We start from the raw sequence: 26,469 nt of genomic DNA on the forward strand, positions 1-26,469 counted from the left end.
GATGAAGACGGTACGAGAATGGTGTTTGAGGAATCAATCATGGTCATGACGCCTTCACGACATAAGGGTATGCACTGAGAAATTAAATCCAAATGCTTGAAAAGCTTCCTCGAGAACCTTTTCTTGCTCAGTCTATACTCCATCCTCCTGCCTTTCCACCCCCTCTTGCTCGAAGCTTCATATCCTCATCATCAAAAGAATAAACGTGAATGTCCAAGCCCCCTGGAAGTGGTACTGGTTGGGACCATGCCTGTTGGTGTGGCTGCCCTCCAGCAAGTGTAGGAGTATTGTCCCGTGTATCAACACCAATGCCTGTTGGAACTCTGGCGGGGCCTGTCTCAGCAAAAAAAAAAATTAGTAAATGAATGTTCAAGGTGAAAACAAATAAAATAAGATATTTGTGTGGACAGATTCCTGAATTCCCACTAAGGGCAGATCAGGATCAGAGATAATAGAAGAATAGAGACTTCTTCAAAAAAATTATTAGTGAATGTTCGAGTTTGGGAGCTAGTAAAAAAATGGCTACAGAAAAAGGGAAACTGAATATCCCTTTGAAAGATGTCATTCAGATTTCAACCTAAACTGCATGTTTTAGTTGTCACTCCTCAGCTAGGAAAAGTAGAAGAAAGAGTTTGTAAAGATAAGCTATTGATAAAGAATACTGGTGAAAAGGCAATCCTTGATAGGATTGGTTTTGCAGGATATATATCCACACACAGGAACAAATGGCAACAGATGCATTTAGCCTAACATGCAAGATATGCAACAAGCGACACACAAAAATATATCAAAATAAGTATTTACTTGAAGAAATAGATAAGTACAATTCAGTCACATTTGATCCAAGATTTAGAAGGCTTGGAACCTTACATGGGTTTTCAGAATGACAGCATTAATGCTTTCAAGTACAGTAAAAATTATATAATTGCTCGTAACAGCAGCTCCACTCAAAAAGGATTCATATTTGCATGTAGGATAACATGGATCAATTAAAAACTTTAAATAAATAAAACTGAACAAATGTCTATCTGGTAAAGCAGAAGGCAAACACTTATGGAGGTTTTCAATTTTGGCCTTGTTTTGGGTTATTTGGCAGGAGTGAAGTACATTATTTTTTAAGGAAACAAGACAAGGTTAACAATTGGTTTAAAATTTACTTCGTTGCTCTTTCAGGGTTTCTACTAGAAAGGAGCTTGAAGACAGCTCTCTTTTCTCATCAACATGGAATCAGAAAGGGTTCTAGACTAATCTGTCTTTGAGGTTATTTTTTCTGTTTCGTTAGGATGGTATATTAAACAGTCAAAGTTCAATGTTGGAAAGTAGTACAGCTGTCAAATTTAAAATCCTTCAACGCTTTAAGGGAGTAATAATGACACAGTAGATCAATCCAGTGACCAGTAATCTCAATACACCCATTGATAACCAATTCGAAAGAAAGAAAGAAAAAAATATCTATAAAAATGAAGAAGTAGACATGACTCATAAAGAATAACAAATTAGAGATAACGAATGACTTTTGTTAACCTTTTAAGAAAACAAGTCACAAGAGGACTCAGGTAATCAAGACAAAACCTAACTAATAAATAAATAAATCTTTCCTACCCCATCATATCATTCTGTGCAGGATTTCCTTTGCTTGCTGCAGAGCTGCTGCTAGTTCTTCGTGTTTGATTAGGATCAGTATCTAAAATTAATAACTTCTAAGCAAATTTTTGTAGATAATATCTCCAATTAACTAAGGCTAGAATCAAAAACAAAACACACATTCACTGTAATTTCTGTGACATAAATCAAAGAAGAAATGCCAAATTGAATCACCTGTCATAACGGGAATTGTAGAGGATGTACAGTAAGAAAAAATATTAAAATACAATACACTTTCGAGCTTGATTGACATTATTTGTCAGCATTTTCTTTTTGGTATTGCTGAATTTTTCTCAATAGCTTGTACATCTATTCCTTCAATCAAGTTAAATACTCATATAAAGCTTCATGTCAAAATAGCTTCTTGCAAATAGAATCTCAGTAGGATAGATATTTGGGTGATTGGAGGTTTACTCATATCCTCCACTTCCTCCAAGTAATCATTGTATTCTCTCAATGATGGAAAATCTATCTCGTTTATATATCTGAACAAAGTAAACTGTTAGTTGTCTGCATCAATGATGCTTGATACTACTTTGTAAATAATAAAAGTAAATAAGTAATTAATATAAAGGGTGGCAAAATCAGCATAAGAAGTAAAATCATGTGTCCATTACACAGATTAATGGTTCTGTACTATGATCCAAACCCAGTAGTACTTGTTAATGATAAAGCCAAATAATATATATATGTAAACGTACATTTATTAATTCCACAGTGTATGGAAACTGATACCATGGTGTTCTTTGAAAAAGAAAAAAAAAAAAAAAATCATGTCAGAATTACTCTCAAAGTTGATACCGACAAATATACCCAGATATTGTTACTGATGATTTTAAAATATGCAGTTGTTTATCATGACTTATTGAAAGACACTGACTTAATCACATCCACATGAACTAATAACAAATTCAAGCAGAGGGAGAAAACTACATGCTTGCGATCTCTTCCTGATGGCATCTCCCTGTTGTGAGGATTGGATATGGCCTTCACACATTTTGTTTCCCTCTCAGCCTTTTCCTCCTTTGCCTTCATTTCACGTAGGCCAAAAAGTTAAAAGGATTCATATGTTAAAAAAATAAAAAATCTTCAACAATATTTGTGCATATAGCATACCTCTTCAAATAGCATCTTCTGCAAAAGGCTCTAAAGGATTTACCCACAAAACTAGATTCAGACTTAACATATCTGTCAGTAACAAACACCATCAGTTTGGTTGCCAGCTCAAATCCACATGGAGGCACTATTTCAGAAATATGATATCGATATTGCATAAATTTTCAAACACATTGTCAACTTAGCAACACACAACCATAAGTTATCATATTTAGCATTGTATTACTAAGTGTAAAACATTCCATACGTCTGCAGCATGTACAATAACACAATGGTGACTGAGGTGCCATGTCATAGTCAATACCGTGCACTCCGGCTTTAACATATAAACTATCATCAATATCATCACGATACCAAAATCTCATCACCAAGAAGCATAGGCTTTGACATGAACAAACAAGTTTTAAGAACAAAAAAAATTATAGTATGCATTTTTACTCCACTATCGCATGTTCTGAATTTTCCAAAATCACTATTGATTATTTCAGTGCTTGTAGTAAGTTAAGCTAAAGAAACTAAACGAAACCCAAAAGAATAAAATGGCTCAAAATGCTATTACCATACGCAATAAAAAAATTTATTATGCTCAGAAAACTTGATATTCAAGCTCCAGGATTCAAGGTATCAAGTGTGTTCCCCCAAAATCAAAGATAGCACTATAGCAGCAAGTTAGGCCTTAATTATCTGAACAAATATAAATTTTCTATACAATTGAAACAAGATTATGTGATTTTCATCGTAATTAAAAATTTCCCTACCGCCAATACTCTTAGCAGCATCTTTAAGGCTCCCAGCAAAATATTGTCGAGAAATTGCAAACTGATCGTCTTCCTGTCTTGGTCCGCCTCTTCACTCCTGCTTTTCTGATTCCTTCCAACCGACGGCACTAAGGGAAGAAGAGTCCCACCACCGTAAACACTATTTGGCCACAAGGTGCCTTAATCTTCTCACTTTCTCAGTTTCGTCGCAAGAGGAAGTACAAATAGATAATGGATGAAATTAAAAAAACAAAAACCTGGAGTTAGATCCCGGAGAGGCAGGTGGAGAAGTGGAGAGCGGCGTCGGCTGCGGAAAATGTAATTAGCGTTGGGTGGTGGAAAAAGTGCGTATATATACAAAGGGCAATTCTGTAATTCTATAAATATCAAGGGTAGTATGGTTATTTACTGGGTCGGGTCGGGGTCGGTGTCGTCGGGGCTCGCATCGCGATCTATCATTCCCTCGATCCCTATCTATTCGGGGCAAGGTGGGGCGAGAAAAAGACTCATCTCTAATTTCCACCCAAGGTTAGGCATAAGTAAGTTTCCTACCAAAGGTTTAAAAAAAAAAAAAAAAAAATTTCTCAGCATGTTAAAATAAGCATTAGTTTTAACGGAAAGGGCTTTCTGTCAATTTGCACAATATATATTATAAGGTAATATTCTTCACACCTTAAATTACAAACACATAAAAAATTACCTTCACCAACTGAGAATTAGTTATTTAAACTCCCTCAATTTCAATTTTTTAATTTAACTTTTAAAAAATCGATGAAAATAAAAATTGGCTATGTGTTATGTCGCAACCACCATTGAAGATTTGGGTACAATCTTCGCGATGTCGACCACATGTCGGTGTTGTTGATAGTATGGGTAGCGTTATCCACGTGGTAAACGAGGATTCCCTGGTGAAGCTTTTTTGATAACCACTGATGCAAGATCTGGGTTTAGTCACTGACGACGAGTCACCACATTCGTTGATGCTTGGATAATCACAGTGATCTATCCAACATGTAAACAAGGAGTCCTTTGGTGAAGTTGTTTCGTCGGAAAAAGACACAAAAGTATTTCACAAAATAGTCTTAGCTTTTTAGGAATAGCTCTCAAATGGTTTCCTCGTTTGTGATTGGATAGATGTCCAACAATCAACCCAACAACATGGTTGTGTTGCGGCAACCGTGGTGGCGAGTCCATGTTTATTTTATTTATTTTTAATTTTTTATTAATCTTAAAATTAATATAAACCAATTAGGAGTGAAAATATATTAATAAGTTTGAGTGAGAAAATGTTATTCAGCTTACTGAAAACATAATCAATAGTAAAAGATATTTTTTAGCTTTACCTATAGGCAACATATCTCAATAAAGTCAAATAATAAAGGGTGGAAATTGTCATTCTTCCTTTCATTTATATGTCTAAGATTAGCACGTTATGTTCATGTCAGATCGTTAAGATAATTATAAATTATAATTAAATAAATCATTGATTATCTAATTAAATGAAGATGTCTCTATATTGTTGTCCCACCGACATCGTATCAGACAAAGTGACAATTTCGTCCCCAGTAATTTGTCCGTTTTCATTATATAATCATCTATCGTGTCAGAACAGAGTTTACCATTCATTGACATCTTCGCGTTCTCACTTGAAAAATTTGGTCCGCATTTCAGTTCAGTTTCTCCATTGAAGAGGATACAACAAACTCTTAAGCACGTATAATATTTTTTTCCTTGGATCTTTCACTTCACCAGCATGAACAATTTTTTCAAGAATTCATGGACTATCTCATTCCTCGTTTCATAGCTCAAACTATCGTGGGTTCTCTCGGTTTGGAGCTGACTTAGAACCAGAATCATGGAAATCAATGGAGGGTCTGGTTCGTTGCTCGGCAAATTTTGCTCCTTTGACTCCAATAACCTTCTTGGAGAGGTCAGCAAAGGTTTACAGAGACAGAACGTCACTTGTGTATGGTTCTTTGAAGTTCACCTGGAGTAAACCCATAAACGTGCCTCAAATCGCTTCGCTCTGACCCGGCTGGGAATTTCCTGGAGATGTTGTGAGTTGGTTTCATCAACCTATTGATCTGATATTGAGTTATTGCTTGATTGATTTCAAGAATTTGATTTGATTTGATCAATTAGCCAAATCTTACAAGTTTTTCTTTCTGATAATCCATTTTGGAGTTCATTTAAGTGCCTGTGTAATGGATTTTTATGGATGAAAAAAAGGCCTTATCCAACTCTAATTAGTTGAAGAAGTAAGCATGTGGAGTGTGACAATTGAAACAATAGACTTTAGATTCAGCTGACCTTATCATTTGACTTTGCTAAGAATGGGGCTCACTTAGTTGCTAAATTAAACGAATAAATAGATTAGTTGTTGGTTTTTCTGATTCGTTTGTCTAGCTTTCTTTAATTATTTATTTTGGGAAGGGGATTGGAGGTAGTTTGTGAAGGAATGGTAGATACATGGTCATCTTCAGAAACTGATCATGAGAGTGTGTGGATCCCGAGCTTGAATCTTTATTTTTTTATTGTCATATTGAACTACTTTAATATTTGAGTACATCTGAACAGAATCAGTTCTGGTTTTGAATTTATGACAGTCTGCCTATCCTCTTGTTTGCAACTGTAACAATGTAAGCATGCAGGTTGCACCTCGCACCTAATGTTCCTGCATGTATGGCTGCATTTTGCAGTTCCAATGGCTGGGGCGGTTCTATGCCCGCTTAATTCACGCCACGACTCAGCAATGTGTCAGTCTTACTTAGACATGTGAAGCAAAGATTATATTTGTAGACTACCAATTACTTCCAATGCTAGTGGAGCACTTGATCTTCTTGTAAAGGCACAAGCAAAACCACCCATTTTAGTCTTAATTTCTGAAACTGATATGTCATCTCATACAAATCAATACAAGGTTATGATTATGAAAGTCTGCTTGAAACGGTGAAGCGGATTTGAAATAAGACGACCAGATAATGAATGGGATCCTATTAGTGTAAATTAACTTCTGGAACAACGTCACAACCTAAAGGGGTTGTTTAGTCAAAGGGAGCCTATCTCAATTCCTTGCAACAGTTTTTCTTCATGGGATGGGTGTAATGCCTGTTTACTGTGGACTGTGCCTATGTTTCACTGCAAGGGTGGTGCCTCCCTTGGGGAGTGGCAGCTCAGGGTGGCACTAACATATGCCCAGAAGAGTCGTCCGAAGAGCATATTTGAGAGTATAGCTTTGCATAATGTAACACATGGGAGGAGCACCAACTGTTCTTAACATGATTGTGAATTCACCTAAGAGTGACCAGAGGCCCCTTCCCACAAGGTGGAAATTGCAACGGGCGGTTCACCTCCACCTCCACAAATCCTTCTAAGATGGAAGAGTTGGTGTTTAGCGTAACTCACTGTATGGCTTACAGAAAATATGGTCTGGAGTTTACTGCACATGGCAACCTGAATGGAATTCCTACCTCTAGAAGAGCAATCAAGGATCAGAGCCCGACAGGGAATGCAGCATCTTGGTTTGGAGGGTTGATGTAAGAGATCTGTCTCCGTGGAAAGTTACCAGCTGATGGTAAAACAATGGGTGAAATCATGTTTAGAGGAAACACTGTAATGAGTGGATACCTTAAAGACTTGAAAGCAACAGAGGAAGCTTTTAGAGGTGGTTGGTTTCGAAGTGGGGATCTTGCCGTGAAGCATCCTAATGGATATATAGAAATAAAGGATCGCTTGAAAGATATTATAATTTTGGTGGAGAGAATATAAGCCCGGTTGAGATAGAGACAGTTTGTTTAGTCATCCAGCCGTTCTTGAGGCTGCAGTTGTGGCTAGACCAGATAATCACTGGGGACAAACACCTTGTGCATTTGTAAAGTTAAAGGAGGATTGATGTTGATGCTGAAGAAATAATCCAGTTTTGCCGGATCGCTTGCCACATTACATGGCTCCCCGGACAGTCATTTTTGAAGATTTGCCAAGAACTTCAACTGGGAAAGTGCAGAAGTTTATACTGAGAAAAAAGCAAGGCTTTGGGGAGCCTTTCTGACACTAAAACAAGGAAACAGCCATGTTTGTTTGGCAGATATTGCTTACCTTGTACTTTAACTCAAATTATTATATTCTTCAAAAATTGTAGAGCCATAATTTCAATTTGTACCTCGTATTGCATTTGTGTTGAAGTTGCTATTATGCAGCTGAAAGTAATGCCATTTGTGATCATACTGGAGATTATTCTTTCATGTGGTTTCATGTGCCGGATGTTGATTCAAGTCAAGGCTCAGAATGTAGGGATTGCATATGGAACCACAGTATAGATGATCCCCAATCTTGATCCCACTGGAAATCATTGGTATTCCAGGATCATGATAGTGAGCAATTGGTTTTCCTTCCAAATCAACAGCCATAACCCCAGCATTTTCCTGGCAATCCCATGTATTTGTTCCAAATTCCTGCAAACTTTCGGATGAACGGGTATAGAAATGTTAAATCCCAGAGTTTTTTGAATTCCTACATAATTCCAGAAAAGTGTTAGTAACTCAAATGATGGTAATGTTTATTCATTGATATACAAAAGATTGATGCAAATGCTACAAATGATGAAGATAACAGCTGATCTCTTGAAGAGGATTTCTCTTTACCAAGGCAAAAGCAATCCAGTAAAGGCCCTGTCCATCATAGTGAATGTTATCAGGGATGCCAGGCAAATTCTCAATAAACTTTTCCGGGCGTCCGGATTCCTTCCCTTTAATGTGATACTTACTGTACCTTCTCCTGCAAAAATTAGCCCATTTGAGACAGTTGGAAAACAAAAAAACTGATGAAAGTAAGTGCTTCAAAACATACATGGGGGTCTCACAGAAAAACTAGAAAAGTTTGATCCGGAGAAACCGTGACTCCATTGGCGACGTAGAGATGATGAAGCAACACCTTGGTCTTCTTTGTTACAGGATCAAAACTCAATAATCTGCCGAAGGGCTTATCCTCCAAAAAGTCCCATAAATGATCAGATAATTTATATTTTTATGAAGCACCTGTAAAATATATCATGCCATCTTCAGCAATTTCTACAGCATTTGTTATCTCGAAGAGCGAGTCCAAGTGGTCTCCCGCCTGCGCTGATCCAGTTCTCAGTCACCGAGTTTTTGAGCGTCACTCGTTTGATCCGCCCATCTTCACAACCCGTGCAGAGGACGTTAGACTGAATCTGAGAGTCATAAACAATATCTTCAGGTCCCCGGAGGACTCCCAGGCCTAGCAGTTCCGCTCCTTGCAACATGTGATCGTTACGCTTCAACGCTTTCAATCCCGGATAAGTGAAGTCGTGGACAGGCATGTGAGCTGGCAGGAAGAAGTCGAGTTGGTAGAGCAACATGGCGGCTATTAAAGGAATCATGAAGGAAAACACAAGGGGAGAACGCCACAACCATTTAGCGGCGTGTTGATGTTGGGTAGTGAAGCTGTTTAGGGGTCTGAGTTGGACATTGTTGAAGGTGATAATGGGAGGTTGGTAAGTGGAGAGGCGATTCAGGGGAAGTGGTAAAGTTGAAACAAGACTTGAAGACCTATATGTTTATAGGATGGACACTAAAGGTCAATATAGAGATTGCAAATTTTTTCTCTGGGCCAAAATGTAATGTTCAAATAATGAGGGGCCATAAAATTATAAAGTTACATTTATGGGGTTAAAGTATTAAGTTAAAAAACTGAACAGAATCATAACGTAAAAGCTGAATTTAATGGGACTACATTGGTAAATTTCTATAAATTTTTGAAAAATTTTGTGAGCCACCCCGGGCTGGACGTAGTTTAATGGTAATCCTAATAGAATTTATGAAATTAGAGATTATTAAAATAAACTAAATTTTCTAAGAAAAATTTATTAATTATTTGAAATTCTTATCTGGTTTCCAAATAGGATCATATAAACACTTGGAACGATCTAACATGTGATAAACAATCGATGGAGAAATATAATTAAAAAAAATAAAATATTTCACTTTGTAATTAAAAACAAAAATGTAATATAAAAGATTTTAAGGATTGAGGATTACTCAATGCATCTGTTTTGGAAATGTTATTATTATTCAGCTGAAAGTAATATCATTTGTGATCAGATCACATTGAGGATTACTCATTCATACGGCGGGATATTGATTCAGGTCGAGACGCAGCATGTAGTGGTTGTCTACGGAACCACAGTACAGATGATCTCCAATCTTGATCGCACTAGAAATTATTGGTATTCCAGGATCGTGATAGTGAGCAATCGATTTTCCTTCCAAATCAACAGCCACAGCCCCACCATTTTTGGTCATTTGTGGTAGCCCCATGTATTTAAGCACAATTCCGACAAACTTTCGGATGACAGGGTATCTAATCGCCAGAGCCCAGAATTTCGAGAATTCCTGCACATATAATTGCAAAAACGTATTGATAATGTGCTACAAACGATGAATGATAACACCAGAATCTCAGAAAATAAATGAAGAGAACTGCTTTACGTACCGAGGCGATTGCAATCCAGTAAAGACCTTGGCCATCATAGTGAATGTTATCAGGAAAGCCAGGCAAATTCTCAATGAACTTTTCCACACGTCCTGATTCCTTCCCTTTAATATAATACTTACTGCACCTTCTCCTGAAATATCAGCGCATTTGAGAAGAAAACTGATGAAATTCTGAAAATGAAAGGAATAGCTCGAAAAACATACATAGGGGTTTCACAAAACACTAGAAAAGATTGATCCGGAGAGATTGTGATTCCATTGGCGAAGTAGAGATGATGAAGCAACACCTTGGTCTCCTTCGTTACAGGATCAAAACTCAGTAATCTGCCAAAAGGTTTGCCCTCTAAAATGTCCCAGATATAATCAGCTAAATTATATTTATATGAAGCATCTGTAAAATATATGATGCCATCTTCAGCAATTTCTACAGCATCGGTCAGCTTGAACTTTTGACCCTCTGCCTCATCCGTTAGCAGCTCAATTATTTCATTTCCATTTATCTTCAGCAGCCCCTGTTACATCATTCACACCCAACATTTCAACGTTAATTTACTGTTTCAATTCATTCACTTGAATCAGTCAACTTAATTTAGGGCGCCTTTGTTTCCATATTTCCACCCATTTTCCTATTGTTTGACACATTATTTGATAAATATTACTATATTTTTTAATTAATTTAGACCCTTTAAATTTATTAATTTCATAAATACACCCAAAAAAAATTTAAAAATTAACAAAAACACCCCCTAAACCCATACTTACCAGATTCCGACAACCACCGTCGGTGGTAGTCGGAATCTGTCACAGCGGTCTACACCATGATCGAAACTGATCGATAATTCACCAATTAACGACAGCCATTTCTTTGGCCGTTAGATAGACTTTTGCGTCCGTCGACGGCCACATATGGCCATTGATCTGGCCTTTTTAGGCCAGATCCGTGGTGGATCTGGCCAAAAAATACCATATCAACGCTATACCTGTCAGATCCAACCGGTATGTATCATTACGCAATTTTTCGACCAAATTTCGATGGTGATGACCAGAATCTGACACTGTGGGTGGTGGAGGTGTTTTGTCATTTTATAAAATTTTATATATTGGGATGTTTAGTTAAATTAGCAAATCTAGGAGATTTTTTATAAATTTATAAATTTTATTTCGTAATACTTCCCTATTCAACTACTCAATATTATTCATAAAATCCTATTCAAAATAATAAAAAGACTCTTAGATATTTATACTGTATTGTATTTTATATGATATTTAATCTTATCCCATCCCAACTGATTAATTCAACCTTATCCGAATTGTGGACTTCGTTTGCTTCCGGATTCTTCCTCCACAGTTTCAACTTAGTACGTACATATTTATTTATTTTACTTAGTATTAAAAATTAAAATACGTTTTTATATATTTCCAACTTTAACATAAAATCATTTTCTTTGTTTTCATCGTGTTTTGGGATAAACCCGATAATTGCCGAGTTGACACAATACTCCTGGTTTGAGCTTGCTATCCAACCACAAGGGATTACCTCTTCCTGACCACAAAATATCAGAGTATAGCTAATCTCTTTCTCTTTTGACTTAAACACAAGGCCCGGGATATATATATATAAATTGAACGTATTTATTTCATAAATTTTGATATCTTCATATTCATAATATATATATTGACGTAAAATCAGAGATATAAATAGTTGAAAAAAAAAAAAAATAATGAATGGTTATCATAAAAATAAAAATAATAAAAAGAAGGTGGCTGACCTTGTAAGCATCAGCAACGATGAATTCGTTATGTCGAAGAGCTAGTCCAAGCGGTCTACCGCCGGTGTTGATCCACTTCTCAATCACCGAGTTATTGAGCGTGACTCGTTTGATCCACCCGTCTTCACAACCCGTGTAAACGACGTTAAACCGAGAGTCATAAACAATATCTTCAGGTCCCCGGAGGACTCCCAGGCCCAGCAGTTCCGCTCCTTGCAACATGCGATCGTTACGCTTCGACACTTTCAATCCCGGATAAGTGAGGTCGTCGACAGGCATGTGAGCCGGGTCAAATGAATCGAGTCGGTAGAGCACCACGGCGGCTATAACAGGAGCCAGGAATGTAAACAGCAGAGTAGAACGCCATGACAATCTTGGGGGTGCGTGTTCTTGTTGGGGTCGGTGGTGGGGAGGGGAAGCTGAGTCCGAGGCCGAGTTGGCCATCGATGATGACGAAGAGTGAGAGCTTGGTGAGCAAGTTGCAGGGTATCCTGAACGAGTGAACGTTCTTTTTTAACTTTAATTTTATGTCTTTCTGTACGTAGGGACGCTGAAGATATCGAGCCCATTATTAATATTTAATTAGCGTGTAATTAAATAAAGAAAATTGTGATTATGATATGTAATTAAATATAATGTACAGGATTATGGGCCTAGTTTGCTGGGCAGCACCACAAGATCATCTGCGTATTTAATTCGCCATTAATGCTGACTGGTCAAAGTCTTTCTTGTTTAAAGCCATGTTTATGAAATTATTAAAATTTTTTTTTTTTTATTAAATTATTGTTATAAACTTATTATACCTAAGTTGGTTACAATTCTGAAAATTGAAAACGATGAATTTATCCTATATCAAGAATTTTGGGTTGAACTCTAGATAAATCCCCTTGGTTCTCTATTAACAACCTAACTGGATCGAACTTTCAGTCGTTACCTCTATTAGAAATCTAGGTAGATCGAATTCATGACCTCTTGATTAATACTTTTAAGAGTCCTAATTGACCACTAAACCACCCAGTGATGGTTTGAGAAGAATTGATTCATATAAATAACAATAATTTTATATATATAAATATATATTTTAAACATAAGTTACTTATTTAAACATCAATTAGCAATAGCAGCAATCTTTTTTAATTATTTGCGGATAACTAAGACAGCTTAATTATCATCTAAAAGCTGCTGCTGCTGCTGCTGCTCGTAGTTGTAAGCATCATCATCTTCCATTTCAGATGACAACCTGAAGAAAATGTAAATTCAAAATCATTAATTATAATAATTTCAATTTAACGTCATTAATAGTAAAATATATATAGATAAAGAATCACCTACCTCAAGTTTTGGTGCCTCATCCTTCTTCTGTAAGAACCACCAGGGACCATTCTTTGAATATAATCTGATTAAACAAACATATTGACTGTAAGGGGATTTTTGTTATTTTGAAAACCTTAAGAGGTCACACCATAAGAGGTTCTTAATTTAAAAATTAAAAAAGTACCTCATATATCCAGTAATTACACGCAGGCCCATGAAAATTGTCAAACCGATCCAAACGCCCGAAAGACCGATGACATTAGGAGCATAGAGCAAGAATGCACAAGAAATTGCAGCTATCGCCATCTGTAAATCATCGTTTAGAAATATTTTAACATTCTGTAAATGTGACAGAGTAAAATTTTTCTGAAAGGTGTAAAGTTTACCGTGGTGAAAGCAATATATGAAAAGTCAGAAACACCATAATGCAGACCATCAAAAATGTAGGCCATACAAGTGATGGGCTCACAGATACAGAGGAACTGCAGAAAATTTGGATGGAAATTCGTTAATTAGATGAACATTTTGAAGCCTGGAAAATATAAACAAAAGAGAAGGTGATTGCGGTTGGCAGATACATACTACTATGAGGGATCTGATAATTCCAAGTACTTGTGAGTCATTGGTGAACAATGTGGCGATGTAATTAAAAGAAGTGCCCAAAATGAGAGCTAGAGAAACACCAGTAAACAATCCAGTCTGTAGAAAAATATGCAGAAACATAACATCAATTTCTGTAAGAAATTAATGGAACTTGTCATGAGAATTGGCTGAGCCGAAGCATAGAAGTAACCTTTAAGGCGAAATGCGTAATCTCTTTAACTGTGTTGTACTGTCCCTTAGAAAGATAACTTGCAATGAGAGCCTGCAAATGATAGAAGCCTATTGGTGAAGAAATGTGCTTTACAGAAAGATGAGACAAGAGGGCAAGTAATATTTACCTGACTAGATGCAGCTTGTGCATCTGCAAGAAGAGACACGGATAACCAGACTTGTAGACATATCTGATGAGCTGCCATAGCTATAGCCCCTTGGCGAGCAGCCATTGATGTGCTCAAAGTTACTGTCAAGACACAAGCAAGAGTTCTTCCAAGAAGAAGACCACCTGAACACAAGGTTCATTTCATTATAGTTTGCAGCACGATAAATAGCGAAATGTAAGTTAATTATAAGTAGCTAAATGAAAGACAATTACCAGATTTTAGGTAGTCACCAAACTGCAAACACTTCATGTTGGGAACCAATAAAACAGTCCTTTTGTTAAGATACCAAATCATCAAGAAAGCGACAATGTATCTGAAAAATTTGAAGCAAATAGCAGTAATTGATCAGTTTAATTAGCATGGTGAAGGAAAAAGAAAACTTCAAACAATGGGAGAACATACTGAGATATAACAGTGGAAATGGCTGCACCAGTGACACCCAACTGACAATAGTTCATGAGTATAGGGAACATTACTACAGCCGCAAAATTTCCCAATCCTGCAAAGTATCATTAAAATCAATTACCTTTCTTCTAGTATAAGTTAGGAATATATGAAATGCAACAGATTATTCTTTGTAATAATCTCAGGAGGCAGACCAGAAACTTGCCTAGACATAATACAGGAGTCCTTGTATCCTTAAACCCGCGGAATATGCCCTGAATGGCTAGATAAACTACCACTGCAGGGGCACCAATTGCTCTTAGACACAGAAATCGTTGCGCTGGAACACGCATGGATGAAGCCTGTCCATTAAAATGATTAAGAAATAGTCCTCCCCTGTCACTGTAAATGGCAAATTATGCATATAAAAATTGAATGAACTCAGAATGAAAGTTAAGAGTTGGCAAACAGCATATTTTGGACAATGGGATCTGTGACAGACAGGAGTTAGTAGTCCCACAATTGGAATTAGTGTTTAAACGTGATCAGCTGGAAAAAAAAAAAATGAAGAAAAAATAACAGAACCATGCAATGATATACAACTGAAATAATGAAAGAAGTTCAACTTACAGATGATATTCCCATCAAGTTAAGAAACACTCCGGATCCAAAATACATTGCTAGAGCCTCAGAGACGCCGATTGCAAATGCTAAAACTAAGGCACTAGAGACAGAAGGGAGAAGCTTTCTGTCGTTGTCCTTTGCGTTCATAAAGTTACTATCTGCATATGAGTAAGCTCATGTTCTTATAAGCAAGTTTCAAGTCAAGTAGTTTTGACTGAAAGGTACAAAATAGGGAAAGAACTCAATATGTGCAGAAGAGTTCATTTGAAGACTTTTCCATGTAGTTTCACCTGAATTAGACTCCTTTGCATTCTTTGAGATGTCTTCAGCCACAAAAGACGTTGCCACATTGAGAAGAGGAATATTGAATACCTTTGAGAGGATGTTGAATATCGATACGGAAATACCCGCGGATGCCAACTCCAAGGCACCTTTTTTTTTTGTACAGTAAGTATATAAGAGCTCAAGAAAAACAAGAGGATAGTTTTAAGCATGCAACATTAACTGTTCTGAAAGCAACGGATCATGACAATAAGATCTGTTTCAGCTCTTCAGCAAACCAACATGCAGCCTCTGGGGCATGGTAACAAAGCACCAATAGCAGGAATGTTCCACAACAGTGATAAGAAGAATCCAATTATATATGAGTTTAGCTATGCCTAGTCCAGATAATATTTTGATAATAGAGTAATCTAGACAATTTGATTAGTAGGAAGTGAAATCAAGCCCTCAATCACATGCTATTTTTCTCAGATTGTCCCATGTCAAATTCATTAAGTATTCAACAACTCCAGAAGCCCCAGTAAAACAGCAGGCTGAGAATAAGAAAGAACAACTTACCCAGTTTACCAATATAAGCTGTTTCCATCAGTTGTGCTAAGGGCTCAATTGCTTGTCCAGCAATCGCAGGTATAGAAAGCATTATAAGATCCATTTGGACATTCTGAGAAGGCGATTGACTGGTAGCTGGTGCCACCCTTGACTCACTGGAAATTAGTCCACAGTTTCAATTATCATGCTCATCCGATGGTGAAGCATTACCAGATAAGGTGCAGTATCAACTTATTCATGTAAACTTCAGAAAGAGATGAAAAAAAGAAGAAAATAAAAGAGAAATCTTACAACTTTTCCTTGCTCAGTTCGGCTCCACTGTTAGATGCGAATCTCTCCCCAACACTAGGACTGATTCGAATAAAATCTGAAGTATCTTGACTGCTGATTGATCCACAACACTTAATGACATTATCGAAGCTAAGACCCCCCCTGTTAGTCCCAGCAAAACGAAAATTCTGATGAGCTTTTGCGGCACCTTTTCCAGCAAAAGGCTTGCCAAGTTTCTTAATTGCTCTTTCTTCGACACTTTTACCAGTAATCCCGCATGATGGTCCTCCCATCAACTGAGAGACTGCCATTTTGTCGATAATTTACCTGCTTATATTACACAAAATCTGTGTCAATCAACCAAAGAACACATTCAATTCCCTACACTACTGGATTAAAAAAAAAAAAAAGAATTTTTTTTTTTGGTATTTCAGTTTGGTTGCTGAGGCCTGTGAGAAATTATCAAAAAAATGAGACAACTTTAATAACTGTGTTGCTTATGAGAGACCCTATTCAACAAAAGCCGGAACCATACACGATAATGTTGCTAAATTGAAGGGAAAACTCTCTTCAGATAACTTTTGAAACTGAAAAAACATAAACCATTTCCTCTTTTCAGTACAAACTTGCAGTGTACTTAGAACAATGAAAAGAAGAAAAAAAAAAGGCAAGCTAAGAGTTTCAACTCAACTAACTTAACAAGCATAAAACACACAAAAGAATATAAACAATGTGGTAAGAGTGAGAGACCACCTGAAGAGTTTCAGTTGGAGGCAGAGGCAGAGGCAGAGGCCGAGGCAGAGGCAGAGCAATCTCGGAATGAAATAAAGAGAAGTTTAATAACAATAACTGCAATCGTGGGAAGAGATTAATATATATTCAGAAGATTCAAGTGAGTTGCCTTGATGTCAGAGAACAGGTGTGGGCTTTTTAGCAGCAGGGATTCATTTTGATACGCTTATCACAAGAAAATGGTATTGTATTGTAGGGAAACAGGGATTTGGTAAGTTACTGCAATCAAAATTTGTAGCATACAACTCACATCAACCTCGTATATTCTTCATATCAATGGGAAACTTATAATTTATAAGCACAACCGTCTAGAAAGCAACACGTTTCACTGGTAACATGGAAGATCAAACAGGCCACGTGGTGTTTTTGTTGTCATTGTATGGTACTAATACATATGATTTTCTTTTGCCAATTTCCATGTGATGTTAAGATTTTTGTGTCACCCAGTTACTGGGTAGTCTAGTTTTCACATATTATTTTAACGGAACGTCTTTACTTATTTTTTTAATGAAACTTGTGAATCATGGTTTAAAGATTGATTCCCCCATCAACTAGCTCTTGGATGGTCTAATTTCTGCATATTTTTTTAATGGGATGTTTAAATTATGATGGAAAGATTGATTGGACTATGATCTAATGGTTTAGATGAATGGTCGAAACAATGTCCATTAATCATCATTGAGTGATTTAACGGTCAACTAAGACTTTTGGGTATATTATTTAAGAAGTCCTAAGTTTGATTCATTGTTAATAGAGATGATCATTGAAAGGATTTATCCAACTATTAATTTTAGGACCCCAAAAGATTAATCAAGACGCACAAGTTGGCCTGCATACTCCAGTTAATTTCTAAGTCTTATAGATTAAGTTACCTGAGGGCTGAGGGTAGTGCTGTCAGAAAATCTACTGTGAATCAGCCACCATGAGAGTGACTTGAGAGTGTGAATAATTGCGACATGGCCCCTCAATAATTCTTAACGCACATGGATCATGAGGCTTTGCATTTTTTTAAGGTTGCTTTCTGATAATTGTAGCTAAAATCCTGTAATGTGGCCCTCCAAAGTTATTACATTTGCAGCTCTTTTATTGGCTTTTTGTAAGGTCCATGGAGAACATATTTAATTCCTAAATTAGATTCTAGTCTTCCCCAACCCCACAACCTGCATGATTGAAGGCTTAATTTCTAATCGCCATCATTCATTGCCAGTCATTAAGTCTTCAAATTTCTGTTGGTGTTATGCTAACTTATATGGTTATAAGTTCAACGGAATAGATCTTTTGATGCTGTCATCTTTTAGAATTTAAAGGCTCTGAAATTGTTGGCAGTAGTTTTTTCAATGCTCTGAAATTGTTGGCAGTAGTTTTTTCAATCTTTCAGTAGAAAGATAATGAAAGGTTCCGAATAACCCAACTCAGCATTTTGTCTCACTCTAAGAATTCAATATTGATACCACACCAACAATGTCTCTCTGACAGTATCCAGAATCATATTTAATTATTATTAAGATAAACGAGAGAAAAAATTGTCACAATAATCACGGGTAAGATGTGACATTTAATGAGTGCTGGTCACATCAGTACGCGTGATTGAATAGACAATGCTCCAAAATGCTTTTAGATTTCTGAATTTTTTTCACTATCTTCCTCTGTTACTTTTAAGCCATTTCTGGGGCATCTCTACAGTCCAGAATATCTCTGTAAAATTCTCAGATTTTCATGTTAGAAGTATGGGACTATGTTTCTTTTAGATCTAGATAAACCACACTGGTATATATCATTGATGAAGCTGACTGGCTCCGAAATTATTGAAGAGAGTGGCAGGCAGTATTGTAGGGCCTCTCTTCTGCCCATGTGGCAATGCTCATCCTGAAGTAGATCCTTTCTGTTGCTAAGTGAATTATGTTGTTCATATTACATGGGACCCTAGCATGAAAAAACCATCCATTTTATTTAGCATGATGCGATAATGTATTAATGTTGCTCAATTTGTAGTTAAAAAATCAAAATTTGGTATAATGGGTTGGTTGGATCCTTTACCTGAAGAAACACTTGTCGCTGTACTACGTGTCTAGTTCATTCATTTCTCAAAAAATTCTCATAACCATTCAAGTCCATCACCCTTTTGCTGGCAAAGAAAACTTCAAAACTGGTAGTAAAGTAAAGCTCTATTTTTCTTCTGGGTTTCAGCATTCTAACCAAAAATTTAAAGATTAAATTAGACCATATAAGGAATCTGAAGAGTCTTAACTTGGAGTCAGAATAATAAATTTTCAAAAGGTGGGTGGACATTAGAGTTTTGGAATTGGCTTAATGTCAAGAAAGTAGGTATGAATTTGTTTGTGTCACTGTCTCATTGACTAGTTGTTTTTTATGGGGCCAAACATTGTGGAACCATGCATTTGTTCGGATAAGTTTTCCAACTTCACCTTATATCATATGGACTACTACTCTGGTGATCTTGTTTCTTTCTGGCTTTAAACAATCATCAGATTTTTCCTATGCATAAAACAGACCCGTGACGTTGTTACTGTGGTCATCATATAATTATTATAGCAACTCCATGATTCGAGGCTCCAAGTACTACTCCATCGAAGTTCATGGAAGGTTGGGGTCAGAAAATTAATCAAACCTCCATGAAAATGACTTTAGGCTCCATGTAATTAAGATATGGTCCCCCAAAACACATGGATATGGCTCATGGGGCTTGCCATTATTCTTTGAGGTTTCTTTCTGATAACTGGAGATTAGAAATTCCTACATTATTGGCTTTCTGGATAAGCACTGTGGAGAATAACATACTTGGAATTCTGCATTGCTAATTGCCATCAACAATAAATTGGCCAATAATTCTCTATTTTCTGGGTCCAAACTTTGTTTCACCATGGATTTGTTTGAAGGATTTCACAGCAAATAGCTTCTTTATGATAATCACTATACAGTATAATATGGAATATCATTTGACCTGATCTGGGTTGTATCATTTTTGTTTTTTTCTTTAAGCAATTATTAGCTTCTTTATATAAAGCAAACCATGTGGTGGCTTTGTTGTTATCATACAATTATTAATTCTATTATAAGATTTGCTTACCAAAATCCCATGTGATGTTAGGTACAGAGCACAGTAACTTAATTTATGCAGATCCTTACCTTGTATTCTGATCTGTAACAACCAAAATTACAATGAGTTCGGAGGAGAATATGTACTTAACAGAGAATTTCTGGGAATTGTTCATTGAAGTTAAACAAGGGTTGCTGTCAGAAAATCAATGCAGTGTTTAATAAAAATCACCTTAGGTGAACATGAGAGTGACTTGAGGCTCAATGTAATTGAGACATCTGAGAAGGTTTCAATTCTTGGGAGTTAGGGGTTAAGCTTCTGATAATTGAAGGTGAATTCCAAATTGTGACACATGCTTGATTGAAATCTGCTATGCCAATTGCTATTAGAATCATATCCATGGCAATAGTTCTTCAATTCTATTGGTGGGTATGACACCACATATGTCTTAATTAATGTTCATGATCTCAAAAAATAGTATTGCATCTTATCCGAAATCGTTGGAGTTTGTTAATGTTCATACCAGATATTCTTTATCTTTCAGAAAATTTGAGGAGAAATATATTGAAAGGCTCTGGATAATCCAACTCAGAATCCGATTTCTCTCTTGTCTTCATCTTTGCTAGCATATCAACCACTTCTCTATATATCTAAAGCTTTTGATATATCTCTGCCTTAGATTTTGCTGTATCATCCCTACCCACCTTGCCGAGTGCATGTTTTTATTGTAACATCCCTTACACACTTCTCTGACTGGGGCTTGGAGAGTAGTAACTGAATTGGTACTCCTGACTCGTTTGGAAAGATGATAATCAGATTCAAGTTATGGGGACACGCACTGAGCCCCATTATTTGAGTAGGGTAAGAGACAAATCTGAACCCCACCAAATGAGAAGAATAAGACAATTGTAATTATCATAACTCTCCGAATCCCACTTGATAAGGTGGGTAAGGGATGTTAGTTTGCTCTCACACCCTGATGATCACTTGGTAAATTCTTTCATGCAAATAAAAATTTTATTCATATCTTGAAAAGTGTCACCAATATGTGCTATGGTATGCATAAAAATTATAAAATTGATATGCCTGTTTTTTTTATGCTAGAGATTTTTCCAGTTTATATTCACTGTATTGCCCTGTTACTTTTAGTGCTTCTGAGGCATCTCTCCAGTCCAGAATATTCTGTCAAATTTAGATTTTTGTATTAGGAGGATAGCCTGCACATGAAGTATTTTAATTTGGTCTAATTAAACAACTGCTATATAATAACATATCATTGAGGTGATAGGCCACAATTACTGAAGTGAGAGGCAATAGGATCTCTGCTATCCAATGGCTATCCTCTTCCAAATGCAGAATCTTTGAGGAATATACACTGAATAGAATTCGGTAGTGATGGATGCATCATGCATTATGAAAGCATTGACATCATGTCACATTAGAATTTTAAATTAAGAAAGATGACTGAAAGGAAATGCATGATTGGATCTCAAGTAAACAAATGGAAAAACCTGGCCAATTTGTCTCTTACAGAAACTAATAAAATAAGACCTTTAAGAGAAAATGTCAAAGTTTAATCAGAAAAAACAAGCTATGATCAACGGCATTGGCTGAGCTTCTCCCTGAGAGTAAACTTTTGCACCTTTCCTGTTGAATTGACTGGTATATCTTCAAAAACCACAGCCCTGGGAACCATATAACTTGGTAAATAATCCTCACAAAATTTAACAAGCTCTTCAGGATTTGAATCACAACCGTCCTTCAATTTCACAAAAGCACAAGGCACCTGCTGCAATTGATCATCAGGTTTTCCAACAACAGCAGCCTCCGAAACTTTTGGATTACTTAACAAAACTGCTTCCACCTCTAGTGTGCTTATCGTCTCTGCCCCAGAAATGATAATATCGTTTTTTCGGTCCTTTATTTGTATGTAACCATCAGGATGTCTGACTCCAAGATCCCCAGTATGATACCATCCATCCCTGAAAACTTCCTGAGTTGCTTTCGGATTTTTGAGGTACCCCAACATTATAGAATTGGCCTTGAACATTATCTCACCAATGGTTTTCCCATCATATGGAACACTTTTCATGGTACTTGGATCTTTCACATCAGCCCCTTGAATGAAAAGGCTGTGAAGCCCTTCGCGGTGTCTAATCTTTTCATGTTCATCCAAAGTTGAATCCCACTCATTTTTCCAAGGCCTAACAGTAGCTATTCCAAGGACTTCTGTCATTCCATATGCATGTCCAATGTTGAATCCTAATTTTGAAACTTTCTCAAGGATTTGCGCCGTTGGCAATGCACCAGCAATAACAACATTTACCTTGTTCTGAAGTGGCTTTTGCTCACTTGGTGAGGCGTTTGCGATTATGTTCAAAATGGCTGGTGCACCACAAAAGTGAGTGACCTTGTGGAGGAATATTGAATCAAATATGACCTTTGCGGAGACATTTCTAAGGCAAATATTAGTGCCACCAAGAGCTGCAAGTGCCCAAGTGCAGCACCAGCCATTGCATCGAAACATGTCGACTGTCCAAAGAAACACAGGCATTTCCTTCATGTCACAACGAGAAATTTGTGCCAATGAATTGAGATAAGCGGCTCTGTGGCTGTAAACCACCCCTTTAGGATGCCCTGTTGAGCCTGAAGTAAAATTCACTGAAATTGGATCACATTCATTTTCTGGTTGCAACATCTCAAAATGATCAGAATTTCCCATCTCAAGAACATCATTATATACCAAACTACCAGGCGGCAGATTATTCGCTGTTGAAGAAGCTGCTGCTTGATCAAACTCTGGGATTATAACAAGGAGAGGTGGCTTAACACTTTTTTGAGAGAGTATGTTGAGTGCTTTGAGGACAAGTTCAACAAACTGATAATCAACAAACATGATTTTGGCCTCAAGCTGTTCAAGAATTGATGCTACCATGGCTGCATCCAACTTAGTATTAAGAGCAGAAAGAACTGCCCCAGCCATTGGAACTGCAAAATGGAGCTTGTAAAGTGCTGGAATATTTGGGGCCAAAGCTGCTACCTGCTCAAACAAATTAATTCGAACTCATGCTTGAATTTGTGGTAATTTTGTAAATGAATTTTCTAAGAGTATGCAATTTTATAAAATCTGAACTCAATTCCTGACTTAAAGGCTTAACTTTTAATGCATGGTTGAATTGAAGCCAACGTTTATGTGGGCAATTTAATTCGAAATTGAAAAACAAATGTTTAATATTTACTATGATCAACTGAAAGATTTTGAAACACAACCCATTTATAAGCAATGTTTTTATCACGCAGTCTAAGCGATGGATCAGATCACTGATGATATACTGATGTTAGTATGACGTAAAAAAATTTAAAACTCTAATAATTAATAAATTTCTAAAATAAATCTATCTAGAAATCCAAATTACACCATAACATAAAATAAAATAAATCCAATATCGAAATCTAAAGAATTTTAAAATTTTATTATGCTATGTTGACGTCATGCTGATGTCATTGGCTTAACCAGCCGGTCCAACCGATTAGACTTACAATTCGACACTGTTTCGCTGGTTCAACCTCAGATCAATCCGATCTAACTATTATAATCGGGTTTAGGATGTATTTAGACCGAATAAAGGTCTGGTTCCCGATCAAACCGGCTGATTTGATCTAGGTTTTAAAACAATTTTTATAAGTCAATCTCTATGAGAACATCTTGAACGTTAGAAATTTCAGAAATTCTTGTAATTCATACAATTAAATGTAAAATAGTGAAAACAACTTTTTGTAGGCGTATATACTGCTTGTTTTGGAAAAACAAATAAATTATATTTGACTAACAAATCAAACATTAAAGCCTAAATAAATTAATATCTTTTCTTCCCCGACCTCAATAAGTTTAATTTTTTTCTCCGAAAGGGTCTCAAGTTTCCAAGTACACTAAAACAATTAAAAAAAACAAAAAAAGTGATGCTATTGACCCCTCGGCAATATATCTTAATAAACTCTATCTCTAAGTTTACCTCATTAAAATTTTTAAATATATCTAAATTCTAAATAAACCTCATCTGTTTACAAAATAACCCACATATATCTATTTTTTACTTTCTCAATTTTTGTTTTATATATATACTTTTTTTTTTTTTTCTTAATCTTCATTTAACATATCAATCAATCGTATAAGCAACTGTACTAATTGACATCACATGTGTTTTCTTTTTAAAAAAAAAAAAAAAATAACAAACTTATAAATTCTGTATACGTGCAAATCAATTGAAAGTTAGAAATGATAAAATAAATCTAAAGAATTTAATGCATATATGTTAGATCAAACTCATTTCATCTAGATTATTTTAAAACAAAATTGGGTTATGATGTAGAAAAAGAAATAGAAATTTTAAATTAACAACAAGAGATTTCATTTAGATGGGTTATGTAATACTTTTATGTCTTATTTAGTAAGTTTGATAAAAAAATAAAATAAAATAAATTGACTAAGGTTATTTTGATAAAATTAATTGGACCCTGAAACTTGAAAGCATGTCTTTATATATTTTTCTAAACAAAAGAAGAAAAAAAAAAAATCAACAATTCAAGTATTTTAGGTAGAAAATCATGTATCAAGGGACCACAGTGTCGATTCTAGATGCCTTCATTAAATATTTGCGTTTATTATATGTTCATGAACATGGACTTGCAGTCATCAATGGTGAATAATATTGCAACTTGTCTCAGTTAATGATTTGACGACCCAAAAAAAATAAAATAAATTAAATTGACTTCAGTTTTTTAAAAGGTTGATGGCTCCTCCAATCGAGCTGTACTCAATATTTAAACAAAGCGTATACGATATTTATGTTAAATTATATGACAAGTAAATATGTAAAATGATTTTACAGCGACATTTAAGTCAAGAAAATCGTCATCAGATTGCAAGTAGAGCATTTTAAATTGAATTTTGCAGCGTGACTAATGCATAATATTGACCTTGAGAAGTCAGACTTTGGCACATTAACGCGTTAATCTCTATTGTCGTTTTGGTGATCTTTTTTTTGAACAATCTCCTACAGATTCATGCCTGTTAAAACCTTGATCCCAGCTATAGCTTAAACACTTCCAGGAATGTTGTATCGAATACAGGGTGAACTAGAAAACTTTCATGCACATAATTTAATTTTAATATTGGGAGAAGGATGAGAGTTTTGGATACGTAGCAGAAGAATGGATTTTCAAAGAATAACACAAGCTAGCTAGGTAATGAGTTATGTAAAAGAAAAAGGAAGAAGAAGAAGAAGAAGAATATTAATAAACTTACAATATCACCCCGAGAAATCTGCAACTTGAGCAAAGCAGAAGCGATTTTGAGGCATCTTTCATACGTTTCTCTCCATGAAAACCTTACAGTGGTTCCATAAACAATGGAAGTTTTATCTCCATAGACATGAGCAGCTCGCTCTAGGAAGTTGATTGGCGTAAATGGGACGTAGTTTGCAGAGCACTGAAGTAGACATTCCATTTGCATTTCTTAACGTCTATTTAGGGTCTCCTCTACTACACAATGCAAGATAAGTGACTCTATTTATATAGAATGTTGGTGAGACAAATCAAGTTGGATGACTCAGCCCACCTTATAGTAAATATAAGGCCAAAGCCAGTTAGTGACATATGGATTGTGAATCAGCAATGCTTTCGTATTCATCCCCATTGTTGGCATTTGTACATTATTAGGAAGCTTCTTGCGTCTCTCTAACTATTAAATTTAGAGATTTCGTATACGCGTACAATTAGCTAATGAAAGTGTCACATGAACTCGCCTGATATAAACACACACTGGCAAATGCTATAAAAAGTTTGATGTACTTGGGATGTATATAAAAAGACTTGATGTTTATTGGTTGACGCCATATTGGGTTGTGTGAACTCGCTCCGCTCGATGTTACTTCGTCAAGGGTTTAGAAATTTGTCAGTCAACTCCATTAACAAACAAGTAAATCTAGATGTTACATCTCATGTGCTACAAATGAAACATCTCACATCGCTTGGAAAGTAAGGGCATAATTTGGTTAAATACCAAAGGAATTCCCTCAATAGTCAAGACGTGTTTTGGACATAATCAAAAGTTTTTAGGTTTGAAAACAAAACTGTGAGAGATTGGGCTTCGGAGTCGGACTACCTAGACTGCTAAAGCAAACAATATTTTGATTGTATTGAGCCGACAGTGGGCCAAGGTGTTACAATTTGTATTAGAGTTAATCCCAATCGGAAGTGTACGGATAGTCAAGAGATCGTTGCGATCCCTCTAGAAGTGTGTGGATAATCAAGAGATCTCGCCTCCCCCAAGAGAGATCACAGTGAGGATGCTGGATCCTGAGGGGCGTGTGAGGAGAGAGGAGATTGAGACATCCCACATCACTTGGGAATTAAGGA

General features: G+C 36.2%; 3 protein-coding genes, 1 long non-coding RNA gene and 2 pseudogenes across 5 annotated transcripts; 1 reads left to right on the forward strand and 5 right to left on the reverse strand.

Annotated features, from left to right (window-relative positions):
• Positions 1-1,937: 1,937 nt before the first annotated feature.
• On the reverse strand, positions 1,938-2,113 carry LOC116134493. Its single transcript, XR_004128748.1, has 2 exons — positions 2,059-2,113; positions 1,938-1,977 (listed from the first exon to the last, which is right to left on the reverse strand). It is a non-coding gene; the product is annotated as an uncharacterized LOC116134493 (long non-coding RNA).
• Positions 2,114-5,383: 3,270 nt separating this feature from the next.
• Positions 5,384-7,718, forward strand: LOC116134503 (annotated as a pseudogene).
• Positions 7,719-7,756: 38 nt separating this feature from the next.
• Positions 7,757-9,378, reverse strand: LOC116134504 (annotated as a pseudogene).
• A 116-nt stretch (positions 9,379-9,494) lies between these two features.
• LOC116134471 (protein STRICTOSIDINE SYNTHASE-LIKE 7-like) lies at positions 9,495-12,387 on the reverse strand. The gene is made up of 4 exons (XM_031420161.1): positions 11,797-12,387; positions 10,232-10,539; positions 10,026-10,158; positions 9,495-9,925 (listed from the first exon to the last, which is right to left on the reverse strand). Exons 1-4 carry the CDS (start codon positions 12,238-12,240, stop codon positions 9,656-9,658), a joined length of 1,155 nt encoding a protein of 384 aa, XP_031276021.1. The 5' UTR covers positions 12,241-12,387; the 3' UTR covers positions 9,495-9,655.
• A 593-nt stretch (positions 12,388-12,980) lies between these two features.
• LOC116134470 (protein DETOXIFICATION 45, chloroplastic-like) lies at positions 12,981-17,245 on the reverse strand. The gene is made up of 15 exons (XM_031420160.1): positions 16,954-17,245; positions 16,224-16,527; positions 15,942-16,087; positions 15,392-15,532; positions 15,108-15,259; positions 14,704-14,839; positions 14,496-14,592; positions 14,306-14,406; positions 14,052-14,215; positions 13,904-13,975; positions 13,693-13,809; positions 13,497-13,592; positions 13,295-13,416; positions 13,129-13,192; positions 12,981-13,036 (listed from the first exon to the last, which is right to left on the reverse strand). Exons 2-15 carry the CDS (start codon positions 16,511-16,513, stop codon positions 13,025-13,027), a joined length of 1,710 nt encoding a protein of 569 aa, XP_031276020.1. The 5' UTR covers positions 16,514-16,527; positions 16,954-17,245; the 3' UTR covers positions 12,981-13,024.
• A 4,216-nt stretch (positions 17,246-21,461) lies between these two features.
• On the reverse strand, positions 21,462-25,683 carry LOC116134531 (probable acyl-activating enzyme 1, peroxisomal). Of its 2 annotated transcripts, none has more exons than XM_031420222.1 (2): positions 25,358-25,683; positions 21,462-23,092 (listed from the first exon to the last, which is right to left on the reverse strand). In XM_031420222.1, exons 1-2 carry the CDS (start codon positions 25,562-25,564, stop codon positions 21,650-21,652), a joined length of 1,650 nt encoding a protein of 549 aa, XP_031276082.1. In that variant the 5' UTR covers positions 25,565-25,683; the 3' UTR covers positions 21,462-21,649. The 2 variants fall into 2 exon arrangements, with proteins under 2 accessions (XP_031276082.1, XP_031276083.1); XM_031420223.1 differs by having other exon boundaries at positions 21,462-23,040; positions 25,358-25,430.
• Positions 25,684-26,469: the final 786 nt, after the last annotated feature.

Source organism: Pistacia vera, unplaced genomic scaffold, assembly GCF_008641045.1.
Source record: "Pistacia vera cultivar Batoury unplaced genomic scaffold, PisVer_v2 Contig289, whole genome shotgun sequence".
Lineage (NCBI taxonomy): Eukaryota > Viridiplantae > Streptophyta > Magnoliopsida > Sapindales > Anacardiaceae > Pistacia > Pistacia vera.